General features: G+C 39.5%; 1 protein-coding gene across 5 annotated transcripts; it reads left to right on the top strand.

Moving 5' to 3' along the window:
• The first annotated feature begins 2,314 nt into the window (after positions 1-2,314).
• Positions 2,315-13,508, top strand: plat (plasminogen activator, tissue). 5 transcript variants are annotated; one of them, XM_031305529.2, is made up of 16 exons: positions 2,352-2,459; positions 7,235-7,306; positions 7,563-7,650; positions 8,064-8,187; positions 8,399-8,533; positions 9,342-9,452; positions 10,323-10,497; positions 10,703-10,794; positions 10,886-11,060; positions 11,159-11,244; positions 11,377-11,442; positions 11,564-11,768; positions 11,874-12,010; positions 12,283-12,423; positions 12,589-12,737; positions 12,841-13,508. In XM_031305529.2, the coding sequence occupies exons 3-16, from the start codon at positions 7,588-7,590 to the stop codon at positions 13,006-13,008; spliced, it is 1,827 nt and encodes a 608-aa protein (XP_031161389.1). In that variant the 5' UTR covers positions 2,352-2,459; positions 7,235-7,306; positions 7,563-7,587; the 3' UTR covers positions 13,009-13,508. The 5 variants fall into 5 exon arrangements, with proteins under 5 accessions (XP_031161391.1, XP_031161390.1, XP_031161386.1 ...); XM_031305528.2 differs by having other exon boundaries at positions 6,640-7,306; XM_031305530.2 differs by lacking the exon at positions 7,235-7,306 and having other exon boundaries at positions 2,321-2,459; positions 8,064-8,106.
• The last annotated feature ends 825 nt before the right edge of the window (positions 13,509-14,333 follow it).

Here is a 14,333-nt window from a genome sequence, read left to right as displayed (position 1 = left end):
TGGAAAAAATATGTATGGTAGTCAACAGTGAGAGACACATGTTTTTTGGTCCTGTTTGAATTGTGCCTTGAATTACACATATGATGTTTATGAATTTAAAAGATCATCTTGCAAGTCAATAAAGTCACAGTTTGTATTGGTTTGTTGTTTTAGCATTTAGTTTTGTGTGAAACCGCTCAGTGAACTATAGGCCTACATCTCTCGTCTCGCACATTATACGTCACAACACACCAACACCAACACCAACACCAACAAGCACCTTTGACTTTATTTTTCAAGAACAAGGAAAAAGTATTAAAAGAAGTGAAAATCACTACAAGTCTGGTCATGGGAAGCGAAACAAGGAGCAAGACCCCTTGCCTGTGTGAGTACATCTCTATACAAAACACACAGGCATCGTCGCTTCAGGGAGAGATAAAGTTATGATGTCACCTATGTGACTTTTGGGTGTGTAGTCTTTCTAATTGCAATTTTCACAGTCTTACACAACAGCTTTACAACAAACTGCGACTTTCTTGACTTGCAAAATTATCTTTTAAATTGACATTTTAACATATGTTTAATTCATGGTACAATTCTAACGGGATCAAAAAGTGATTTGTCTTTCGCCATTGAAGGTCCACCAGAAGGGGAGGGACTTATACTCTTTATAGCTTATTTGCTTTTCTGCCGAGAGCTAAAGATATATTAGAAGATCAATACTACTGTCATATTTGTCTATTAAACATAGGCCTACAGCCAGGAGCTATTTAGCCAAGCATGAAAAATACTGTGATACAGTGAGTGTTTATGTCACTGGTAAGCCTATAGTTTGTATATATCCTACTGTCCTGTCAGATAGAAAACTCTCTGAGTTGTTTTCTGCTCAAACTTCACCAAGACAGATTCTTGTATATTCATTACGTGGCACTTGATACCTTGAGTCCATGGAATTGTGAAAACATTCACCTACACATTAAGACAGTAAACAAATGTGTTTAAAACAGTGGTTTGTCTAGTTTCTGAAATGCCTTAAATTGCCAATCATTGCATAATGTAAGTAATGGGCAGTCAAATCAAGAATAATTAAAGTACTTTTTAAATCATAAATCATTTAACACAGTGCAAGTGTGCAGTAAATGCTTAATTGTGTTTAATTAATTTTATATTATGTGGTAAAGGAATAGAAAATAACTAAAACAGACAAGACTCCTGGCGGACTTTTCATTTTTAAATTTGTGTGTGTTTGTGTGTGTGTATGTGTTTGTGTTTGTGTGTGATTTTCCTCTTCAACAAGTGGGAGTGCGCTCTAATCTAACACAGATGAAACTAACAGGACAGACGCCAAAATAACTAGCCTACCACCACCCATTACATAGAGTAACATGTTCTCAGCTATTTAATGAGGACTTCAAAGACAGTAAAAACTATGAACATGAATTATCCAATGCATATAAAATCCCTGTTGGTACTAAGAAAAGATGGAGCTATTCTTGAGGCTAAAGTGACTGATTTCCTGAGGACGGGATGGGTTGAATAAAGAGGATTGTGTTGTAACAAATGACTCCTGGTGCCAGGTGGTGAACCACACAGATCGAGTGTCACCCATAACCCATCACAGACTGCCAAGTGTGTTAGTTGTAATGTACCTGCATACTTACCAAAGCCAGTTTAAAGCTCCGGTAGTTTGAAAACATGACAACACAATACATGATAAAATACAATATTTTTGCAGATATTTTACTATATGGTGTATAGGCTATACATCTAGTGCATTATAAGCTTCTGTTTATAAAATACCTTTGTTTTTATTTTTTGTGCATATTGTTGTATAGTAGATGATCATCATAATGTAGTATTCTAGTTTTATGAGTTTTTACTGCCCCTATCCATATGCTTCTGTTTTTTGTGTGTTTCATCTGTTTTTCATCACAATATGTAGCCTATCAACATTAAGCTTCTCACAAATGCACAAATATTGATATTTAAATAAATGAATCTAAATATGATAGCACTATTTTTATATTTTGTAGAACAGAATATCTAGAAAAAAAGGTCTGAGTTACATTATATAAACACTGACTGTTGACTGATTTCCAAAATTATGAATTACATAGGTCTATTTTTGTGAAGGTTTTATTTATCTGTATTTTTTATAGACTTCCTGATAAAATACTTCAGAAAAGATCTTTTCAAAGTTAGTGTATGATTTGCCCTGTGAACTTCCTGTGGCACTCATAGGTGGCACTTGGGACTGTCCCGTCCGCATCGGCACCGCCCAGCAGGCTGCATCATCATCCGGGCCGCCAGCCACACTTCCCCGCTAAGCCCCGCCCCTTCACGCACCGGCAGAACCGGAGCGCTCTGATAAAAACTGAGAACAGAGGGGTAACAAGCTCATTTCGAGTGACAAATCCCGAGGACACTCACACTACTGCAGAGACACGGAGAAGTTACCGATTCAGAAGACTTTTAATTTGGTAAGAGCTTGTTTTTCGTATTTATTTTACTCAGATGCTACAGAGTACAGAGTATGCATCAGGGTGTTTTCTGCTAAAAGTTCTTATTGTGTTTCATTCTGAATCGTGCCATCATAACTTCATTGGATGATGATACTGTCTGCAACATTTTATTTCATTTGATGTGTCAAGAATAAATAGATGACATCTTTTGCATTTGATGAAAATCAATTAAGATATTTTAACCAGTACTCTTTAATTGATTAGACCAATTATGGCTAAGTAATATTCAATATTAAGTATATATAAAGTCTTAAAGTACAATCTCATATGATTAGATAATCCTATACTAGACAGTTATCTTGATAAACAGTTATCCCATCTTATTTAATGCGAATTAGCAAAAATCAATTAATTAATTTCAGAAATAAAGTAGGGAATAAATGATGTAGTGATTACTGTGGTTATAGTGACATTCATTTGGTCCATAGTCTGTGTGGGGGAGGTGAAACTGTGTCTTTTGATTACCTTGTGCTTGCTCATTCATTTGGCATCCCAAAACTTTCTCACTCTGACTTCAGCAGCTCTTTTTTTTACCTCTCTCATCCACATCCACCTGTTTGTTCTGGTGAGAATCCCCTATGATTTATCTCACCGTGTCACACACTCACTCTTCACCCCCAAACACTTCTCAGAAAGTAAATTAGTAATTTGTGTCGTCAAGGTTGTTTCAAATTCTTTTCAAAATGTTACAAACAAGAACGCGGTGATTTTGTGCACCGCTGCTGTACTTGGTGTGTGTTTTATTATCGAGGAACATCTCTGCTATCATACTGTGATTCATCTCAGTATGTGTGTGTGTATCTGTACCACTCTGAGACAAAATCTGCACAGGATCCTGGATCACTGACAAGCAGGCTCTTATCAGGCTAATGAGTTGGATTTGCGTCTGGAGCTGGCTCCTTCGGAATTCTCCTCCCTGGCATCTGTTAGCACTGATGAAAGCATCACACTGATACTCTGTACTGTTGCATGTTGAGATAAAGTAGAGTTTGTATCCATTTTCTGCCTTCCCGGCAGTGTGGTCAGCTGTGTTTGTGCCTCACACCGATGTTTGTGACTCACAGCGTCAGCCTGTTCTTAAAGCTGTAAGTTTAGAGTCGGTCAGACAGAGGATAATGCTGGATCAGACTGTGGGAACAATGGGCCAGAAGATGAGGCTAAAACCAATTCTGAGCTGAAACTAAGCCAGAGTTTCACTTTTATCTGGACAAAAACCCTCTTACATATCTCAAATTGTATCTTCATCTAATGGCCTCGATACTGGTTATAAATCCCATCAATGCTTCTGTGTTTCTTTCTCCATGTGTCTTTGTGCAGTCCTAGAAGCTGGGATGACTCAGGAGTAGTCACCGTTTTTCTGCTGCTCTGTTTAATTTGCTTCCTCTTTCCCTTTCTCCATTATTTCATCTCCTTCCATGTAGCTCTATAATCTCCTCAGCGTATACTCATTTCTAATGTCAACACCTGCTCTTTCTACCTGCCTTTTTTGGCTTTATGAGTCTGTGTTTTCTCTCTGATAGGAAGTTCAAGGCTTCATATTGTGCACAGAGGCAAGCTGAAAGGCAACAATACAGCCCTCTGTTCTTGGGCACTTTACAGAGACGGATCACAGCTGGTATATTAAAGCTTGCCCGAAAACCCCAGAATAAAGAATGCAGAACTCCTGCTAAGTAGCTTACCAACATGACATCACATGCCATAACACATTATCAGCAAACATGCTACACAGGTGCAAACCTCTTAAATGAGGGAACAACGCCTAACCTGAAGCTATTGTACGGGTGAATGCAGGTTATAGGGATCCCAGCAGGTCAAACCAGTTCAAAAACATGTTTTGAGGTTCAGATTTGCTGCCACTGCTATGACAAGAGAATGGAATAGTTTTTTACAATCCCACAATGTTGAGCTTTCTAAGAAATATTGTGAAGAAACCAACTTCAGTGCCAAAGAAAATAAGATTGTAAAAGTGCCACAGTGTTCACTGTAAATGTGTTTCAGTCCCCCCACTCTAAAAACTTTATTAAGTATGAGTTCTGACATTTGCATTGAAGAGAGATAGAAAAGTAACCTAAGAAATGCTTAAAAGTGCACAGTGAACCATAATTTGAACTTTCCCGGCAGATGCAACTATGTTCCCTGCACACCGTCTAACCATTCTCACCGGTTTAGACTTTTCAGCCTGGTTCCTGGAAGAATGTCTCACTTCCAACCTTTACAACCTCAGTACACAATCATTGCACATTCTCGCTAATAGTCTGGTGAACTCACCGCTAAGAACTAAAATATTGTGTTTAGCACTAAAGTAATTGCACACCAATAGGGAATGAATAACTTTTGGTAACTTTTTTAAGCTTTGAACATTCGTTCTGTGAGTGTGTTTGTGTGTGTCTGTCTTATCATCTGTTGTGTGTGTTTGCTCTACTGAAGTGGTGCATCCTAAAGCTGCTGCTATAAAGCTGCTGCTGACTCACAGTCTGGCTGCTGCTACTCCAAAGATGTTTCCATTTCTTTCATTTATATTTGACCTACTAGGGGAACCACACTCTCCTCAGGCTGCATACTTGGTTGTACATGTTTCAACTATTAACTGATTGGCAGACAAATAACAGACAAATTCCCTAACCACGTCAGTGTCCTTTTCTAAAAGAGGCTTGCTCACTAACCGATAGCTGTACCTCGCTATCAATCAACATATCAATAGTGCTAGTCCTTATGAGCAAAATGAGCTATCATTATTGGTTGTAGCTCCTCCTGACGTGTTGTTGAAGTCAAAATCAAAGTTTGGTTTTGTCCCATTTTCCTTAATGTGAAAAGAGGCTGTAAAGTGTTTACTGAATAGTTACTGATGCTATTTATTGGCTGTTGATGCAGTATGCAGTCAGAAAGGTAAGTGACATATGTTTGTATTTTGACTTAAGTAAAACCTTTAGTATTGTTTATAACAAAATGCATTTTGTAACTCCACGCAAACTCAAATTCACATCAAATAGTTTTTTTATTTCTCAAATAGCCCTAGTTATCCTGCAAAAGAACATGTGCAATACATCTATTGCTGATTCATGTAACCCCAACTAACAAAATACACAGTTTTTGGCCAGTGATTTTAAGAGTTGATCACCTCTGTTCCACTCACTGTAAATTACATAACATTTGTATCCCGTAAATGAGACTTATTCATGTACATGTTCCATTGTGTGTTTATGTCTGTTCATATGCATTAAATGTTGTAAGACAGACCACAAAAACACTTAAAACACAGGCCAATTGCATTGTGGGATTGTCAAAGGAGCAGTGTTGATGGCACCCAAACAGGGCCTCTGCATGTCAGATACCACAGACTTTTAAAAAGGGTGGGGTACACATATTTTCATATCTGTTTTTGTGCGTGCATGTGTTGATATGTACGCACGTTTCCTAAATTCATGGGGCCCGCGCTGGCAGTTTTTTAGCAGGAAACATATGTTTATAGCTGACATGGCTGAAGAGAGGGGCGAGTGAACATAACTGAACAGCTGCACAAAGGAAACAAAAAGGGAACTAGTGTGTTGTTGTCGCCCTGCCAGTGAGGCTCAGTTGGGGGGTAAAAGTGCAGGGCAACGGGGATTTTATTTGTGTGAGGCAAGGATAGCTTTCAAGGGACCTGTTCTCCTAACGGCGAGTGTGTGAATGCATGTCTGTGTTTTAAAATTCAAATCCTGAGAGGGAGTCTTTGTTCCAAAGAACAATGAGCAGAATAAACAGTAAATCTTTGTGTGTAGCGGTGTTGATTAACTCCACGTTCCTGAGCACTTTGTGTGAGATAGTGTGTGTATGTGTGTGTGGTTGCCAACGTAGCTGTTTTACCTCACTGATATATTTTCTTTGAGCCATGTCAACCACAGAAGGTGAGTCAGTGGAGAACCAGCCAAAGGAGAAGAGAATATAAAACATGCAGGCATGTATGCACATGGTTGCTGCTGTATGTCTGGATCTTTGCATGCAAGTGTCTGTCAAAGAAGTATCTTCCAGTTATTTTTAAAGCAACTTTTTATATGAAGGTCATTTATACTTTTCAGTCCTCATTGTGTGCCACTTTCTTTTTCTTCTCTTCCCCATTTTCCTCTCTATTCTGTCTTCCACCCACCCCCTCCTTCTTTAGTGACTCATGTTTACTCACACTTGACTTAGGAGGAACAGGCACTCTTCTGCATACAGTACCTCTTTTCCGCATAATATGACTCCTTTAAAACCGAAAGGAGGAACTCTTTTAGGAAATCTGCTATCAGGCATCTTTTTTTATCCTCTTTTCTAAAAGTATTAAAGGGAAATATGTTTATAATATTAGTAACTTTTTCTCGCTCAGTTTCCCCCTCTTTCCCTTTAAAGTCTTGAGTCACTTTATCCTCCTACAGCTGCTGCTCTGCTCTGTTAGAGAAGGAATGCTGTCAGTATGGTGCAGAAACTTTCTGCTGTGCGTGCTGTGTCCAGATTGTGTTGTTTGATGTGGGGGTCAGCATCTCATTTTTAGCATAAAGCGAAGATAATCTGCTTCCTGTTTATTTCCAGTGAGGAAGTTATAGATACATTATGATAAAAGGGAAATTAAGCAGGACAACAAAGAAATATAGTATAGTACAAATTTGTTGAACTTTGTTAAAACGTCCTAAGTCAAGAAGTCAACACAATTTGAAGAAACTAGAAATTAACTCCAGTTTCCCACAAGCACCCCACCTTTCCCACCCTTTCCTCTCCAGTGATCTCCCTCAGTAGCAGGCGTAGGGATAGAGGAAGGAAGCTGAACAGAGAACCAGTATAGTTGGGAGAAGGTGACCAATGTCGATTGTTTTCCTGCAATTGTTGGCTCAGTATTAATGACAGATTCATGACAAAAGGATTTAGATGGATAGACATTGTATTCTATAGTATCTATTTTTATTATTTATTTTTTTTATTATTATTATCATAGACAATAATAAAATCCATGCTCTCCACAGGTATACAGTAGCTTACATATGTCCATCTTGACTGTATTAGCTTGTAAAAAAATTATTTTAAAATATGTAATATATTTTCTCCTTCCAGCAAATTGAAGACCACTTGGGAAGCCATGATCAGAACACTTGGACTGTTAATGCTCCTGTCTGCTCTCTGCTGCAGCCTAGCGGACAACGTAAGTCATACATCCTTATCATGAGAGGACCATACAAGTGGTTTTTGCATGTTTCAGGCCATTAACTACAAATCCTGCATACTTTAGAGCTTATCCTAATACATTTAATTTGTTGTCTAAAATCCATCTGAGCAAACATTTAATCTGTTTGATATTTGTTGAGTTTAAAACTCCCTGTTCTACAGCCAACTCTCAAATCTTGGGTATTGGAGCACTACTGTCCTGTATGTACCAACAAGTGTTGTTTGACAACTCATAGGCAGCTTGTGAAGCAAGTTTCAAGTCTCTGCAAGTTAATTTTCAGAGAACACTGAAAAAAATAAAAGCACTTGCTGCCTGGGTAGGAAACCAATGCCATGCAACCAGTTCCCATTTACTGCTGCTCTGTATTTATTGTCTCCTTTCTGTTGCAGGTGGAGCCGCTCCGCACTAAGAGAGGGACTCGTTTTTACAGAGGTGAGCCTGACAGGCAGCCAGCCAGACGGACACTTTTGATTATTCATATCGAGAAGTCTTCACCTTCCTTTGACACCTCCTGTGAGCCCCATCACACTTCTGTTTGTCTTTCCTATTAACACCATCACCACCATCACCATTATCAGATTCTTCTAATTCACTGTTTTGTCATTCACGTGTTTCTGTTCCTTTTTATATTTGTAACCGCTTTTGTATGTGACAATGATTACGTTTTCTGTGTATGTTCTTGTTTGGCTGTATTCATATTGGTTGTGTTTGTGTGTTTTCTTAGTACATTGTGTGGATAGTGAGACGTCAGCAGTGCATAGTTTTGGGGACACTTGGCTTCGATGGAAGGGACAGCGTGTGGAGTATTGCCGTTGTGCATTAGGAGGACAAGAGCATTGTCATATTGTCCCCGTCATCAGTGAGTGTGACATGGATGCAGACACACACAAACGTGGATTGGCTGACTTTCTTGTCTCTTTCTAATCAGACTTTTTTGTTTGCAATGAGTAGAATATAATCTTCTGTTTTGCTCATATGTCTGTCAGTCTGCTTGCCTGCCCTTACTGACCTCTCTGTCTTTCATAATAGCTTTACTTTACCTCTAACTTGCTGTTACAACCTCAGATGATTATTTTTTGTTGGTTTGCCTGGCTTATGTGTCTAAATCCCTGTTATTTCAGTGCATCCAAACGAAGAGCTGTTGGGTTTCTGTGTTTTTGAGTGGGTGTAGTTTAGTCTGAGATTGTTTGAAATACTCTTGCCAGGCAAGCCCTCGTGCTCACTTTCACCCTCATTGAGAAATTCTGTGAAGCATGATTGCCCCTCCTTCAGACAAATTACAACCACATTTTCAGTGAGCTCATACCACTAGGAGCGAGTGGGATGCTGTTATTCTGAACGCTAGCCTTTAGGAAATGTTGCAATAATAAATGAAAAAAACTGGACTGGTGATGGCATAAAACTAGTTCTGCTCTAGAAAGAAACCCTTGGCGTGTCACTATATTTTAAAAGTGAAGCTACGAAGATGTTTGAGAGTCACAGACCTTTGCATACTTCTCAATGTGTCTATGTAAAATGTGACACACAAGGTCATATCCATAAATTTAATTCTCTGTATACGCAAGTGTATGGCCAATTAATCATATGCTGATTTATTAAATCATTTTTGTTCTAAAGAACTGGATGACATATGACTGACTAACCGGTTCTCTGTCTGTCCCTTCCAGACTGCTACGTGTCTCAGTGCTACAACGGAGGAACCTGTAAGGAGGCTGTGTACACTTCAGACTACATTTGCCAGTGTCCTCCAGGCTTCAGTGGGACTCAGTGTGAGATTAGTAAGTACTCAACAAACTGTACTGCACAATTAATCTGCTTTAATTCGGTTAATCAATTAAATTTTTTTCTGTGAAATGTCTAAGGCAGTCTCCAATGTGATGTCTTATTTTGTCAAATCTAAAACCCAAAATATAAAGCAGCAAATCATCACAATGGATGAAAGTACTTTAATATCTCATGTAGTCTTCTGTGCTGAAACAGGGTACACCCCAGATCTTTCACTATGTCTAGTATTTAATTTGCATATTGTTTTTACTTCAAAGCAACAATAAACCCAGCCATAACCATCACAGGATGGCCGGTGACACAACACTGATTAAAACATTCTACGTACTTGTTAATGACTCTAGATAAGGTCACAGTCTGACCATGTGACTCATACAGTAGGTGTAATGGGCCTGTGGTTTGGAGAGAAGAATCATAAACCATGGAAAGACATTCTGGGATATGAATGTTTTTGTTTCTGCGGGTGACTGTTTGAGGCTTTAGGGACACCCCACCCTCCCGTTTGGATAGTTTTTCAAACCCGAGTTGTCACAGCCAAGTGATTTCAGTGAACGAGTAATGAGTTACAATGGCCAGACTACATCAATCTGAATGCTTTTACGATCATCATAGTTTATGTTTGGTTATTGTTTTAAACCACTAATTGGAAAAATGCTATATAAAAGCCATGTTTGTTGTGAGTTAAATGTCTTATATAAGAAATAACAATGTTTTCATAATGTTTCTAAATATTTTGAAAGATGCAATAAACTTGCTTTATTGTGTCAGAATAAATGAATTAAGTCAGTTATTAGAGTGATATCAGTCTCATATATACATTTGTGACATAATATCCATTTTAACTTTGTCTCTTTCTCCAATAGACACCAATGAGAAGTGCACTGTGGGGCAGGGTGAAGGGTACCGCGGCACATGGAGCATTAGCCATTCAGGAGCAGAGTGCATCAACTGGAACTCTACGTCTCTTAGAGGAAGAAAGTTCACAGCTAAAAAAGGGGACGCCGGCAGTCTTGGACTGGGCAATCACAACTTCTGCAGGTATATGTGACAAGTGTAATCTGTTTAGTCCCGGAGAATCTGTAGGAATTAACTGCAAATATTCATTGTGTCCATGCAAAGGGGGGGGGGGGATCTTATCGTCCGAAACTAGTACTAGTCATATTTGAATTAGGACATGTTTTTTCATCCTTTATGTGAGCCAACATGTTTACTCATTGTCCTTGCCTTTAATTTCCCCCCTCAGGAACCCCGACCAGGACAGCACTCCTTGGTGTTACATCTATAAGGGCACTCAGATCGTCTGGGAGTTCTGTTCTATGCCCAAATGTCCAGAAGGTACCGCATACCAAAAGCTAATACGCTGAAATACTAATAATCAAATTATTAATTTCTTTGACACTCCGTTCCTCTGTGTGTTTTGGAGCAGATAAGTACCAAAAGTGTGTGCTTGGCTCCGGTCAGTCATACAGAGGCACAGCATCTGTCACTAAGAGTGGCTCTCGTTGTCTCCCGTGGGACTCTCCTGTTGTCAAGCGCAAGGTCAACAATGCTTGGAGATCTAATGCATTGGAGCAGGGGCTGGGCAGCCACAGCTTCTGCAGGTAGACATGCCAGCACCATTATTCATTGTTAGATGTTCTCCTTGCATGCAAAAAAGATGAGAATAACTCATTGCATTTCTTTTTCCTTTATCTAATAGGAATCCAGACGGTGATGAAGGTCCATGGTGTCACACCTACAAGAACATGCAGCTGACCTGGGAGCTGTGTGACCTACCTAAATGCTGTGAGTTCCAATTTTTCCATTGTTTCATTTTGCAGCAATGTTAAAACACAGAAAGGAAATTATCAACACTGATGCTAGAAGTTCATAAAGTTTCTTGCAATCAGACTTACATAACCATACTTTCTTTTTTAGCGAGACGTCCATCTATCATCAGCACTCTCGGCCCACGTGCCCCCACCACTAACAACAATAATAGAGGTAGGACATCTTCCCATCCAATGAAAATCACCCAGAGTCCATTTCCTCTGATGTGTTCAGTGTGTGGTCCATAGTTTTTACGGTTATTTAACCACCATCCTGCAACCTGTCCTCTGTGTAGCAACATGTGGCCAGCGCTTAGACAACACCCTGAATCGCCCGGCGTTCCGCATGTTTGGGGGCAGAGAGAGCGACATCACGGAGCAGCCGTGGCAGGCAGCCATTAATGTTTACCAGGCCCGCCACAGAAAACACTTTCACCGATGTGGTGGAGTCCTCATTGACTCGTGTTGGGTCCTGTCTGCTGCACACTGCTTCGAGGACAAGTAGGGATGACTCACATCCTTCACACACATATAAAATACATAATTTATATTATTCCATGCAATGCAACATACAAACATATTCCTTGTTCTTTAATCTTTTTTCAGTGATAAAGCAGAAAAATTGGAAGTGATTTTGGGACGAACGTTTCGGAAGCAGAATTCCACCAGCGAGCAGATTTTCAAGGTTGAGAAGTACTGGATCCACGAGAAATTTGACAACGAAACATTTGACAATGACATCGGTGAGTGAACATTTCAAGAGACAGTAATCATACATTTTTTATTCGTTTTTACATTTTTTGCATATCGATATTTTTTTTTACTATATATCGATAGTGAATGAAGACAATTGGCTGAGACACTTTAGTTACCATGTTTTCCCCCAGCAGTGATGATATGGAACCTTAGGTTGGCAGCAAATGCTTGTTACAACTTTAAATCATCCCTCTGTGTTCATCTCACATTTTCCCAGTGCATTACCCTGACTTTTCCTCTGGTCACTTTCCACATGCAGCTCTCTTGAAGCTGAAGACGGACATTGGCATCTGTGCTGTAAACTCTCCGGAGGTTCTTCCTGCGTGTCTGCCTGAACGTGGGCTGGTTCTGCCCGACTGGACCGAGTGTGAGATCTCAGGCTATGGAAAAGACTCGGAATGTAAGCAAACATCCCTCTTTTGCATTGCTACTATTGTGGCAAATGTGTCTCTGTTTTGACTAACCAGCAGAGGGCAGTGTAAGCCTTTTCACAAATCTTTAACTGATTTGTTTTTGGATAGGAGATGCTGAAAGTACTAATGTAATGTAAAACATCACTCCACAGTTTCTGCAGAGTACTCTGAGCGTGTTAAGAGAGGTTACGTTCGCCTGTGGCCCAAAGAGCGCTGCGTCCCAGATGTGCTGTCTGGGCGCACAGTTACCTCCAACATGTTGTGTGCAGGTGACACCCGAGGCCTGGATGATGCCTGCAAGGTGAGAATTTTTACATGTAAACTCCTCATTAAGTCAATGCTTTTTACTCTTTCTAATTTTTCCTTTCTCTTTCTTCATTTTGCTTCTTGACCTTCACCAACAGGGAGACTCTGGTGGCCCGCTCGTCTGTCGGAACAATAACAAGATGACTCTGATGGGTGTGATCAGCTGGGGTGATGGGTGCGGGCAGAAGGATAAGCCTGGGGTCTACACCCGTGTCACCCATTACATCAACTGGATCAACGGCAAAATTAAGGCAAACCCGGTCTAAAGTAAGAGAGACTGCAAAGAAGATGTTGATGGATGACCATACCTATAAACACAGTGGGTAAAACAGCAAACGCAGATATGTTTATCATTGAGAAGATAGACAGAGGGATCCACAGGACTCTTATTCTGTTGTTAATCTGTTGATGTAAATCCAAAATGATGGCGGTTTTAAACCAGCAGGACCACTCCTACAGAGGTGCATAAGAAGGACCTCAATCGTGAGTTTTCATGCTAAATGTAGCTCAGAGCTCTAAAGTTTGCCTTACTGTGTTGAATGTGACAGTATATATGGACAGAAACACAGGACAAACCCTTTTTCCTCCTTCTGGGCCATTTTGATCTGGATAATCCTTTTTTGTCTCTTCACGCATACAACATTTTCTAAATATTGCATCCACCAAACTGGAGGTTCAATCAGTGAACCTACAGTAACAGGAAGAATAGGAAATATCAGTATTTTTCTCTGCTCTTTCTGGTTGGCTTTATGCTGGTTTATACAAAGAAGTCACAGTGGTACACCTAAGGTCAGTAGTGCTTTTAATCCAAAAGAACACTCAACACAAGCATTTACTTTGTATAGCGCAGTATGTCACATAGGAATGTAGGCCTTTTTTTTAACAGTATGTGCAAAGATTGTGTTACACACTTGTCTTTTTAGATGTGAGGTTATGTTGGCTTAATTCATTGTATTGATGTTCTGCATTTGCTTACTTTGGGGCTTTAGGGGTTCCAGACCCCAAACACAAAATGTATCTGCTGGTTCAGATTCTGCTTGTTGTCTGCAGTTTGAACTCCTTTAGCTCCCTGCTGCCTTGTAGATGGGATTAGATTTGGACAAGTGGAAGCTCTGAGATATTCACTCCATTCAACAAACGCTGTTCTGTGTTCTCCCGCTCTGGAAGTCTGTTTTTAAATCAGATATTCCGAGCACTTCTCCACCAGACACCTGGGTTGAGCCCAGTATGTATATAGCATGTATATTGTCTGAATATTGATTTTACTTTAAACTGCTTAATTGCTGCAAAGCCTTAACAAACTCTCAAACATTTTTTTTTTTTTTACTAAGTTAATATTTATGTGTATTTTATATTGTATTGGATAAACTACTTTTGTACTGTAGTTTGATAATTTATTGTCTCTGTCAATATAACCACATCTGGAAACATACTCCTTTGTCAATAAATAATATTTGAAATAAATCTTTTTATGCTTCATGCTTTTTGACCATGGAATTTTTATCATCTTCAATAAATCACCGATAAGTTAGTTACACCATGACAGTTTCACAAAGGTCACTGAGGTAACAATGAAAAGGACTAAGTTTAT

The sequence above is a fragment of the Sander lucioperca genome, chromosome 2 (genome assembly GCF_008315115.2).
Source record: "Sander lucioperca isolate FBNREF2018 chromosome 2, SLUC_FBN_1.2, whole genome shotgun sequence".
Lineage (NCBI taxonomy): Eukaryota > Metazoa > Chordata > Actinopteri > Perciformes > Percidae > Sander > Sander lucioperca.
This window is presented reverse-complemented; position numbering and strand designations above follow the sequence as displayed.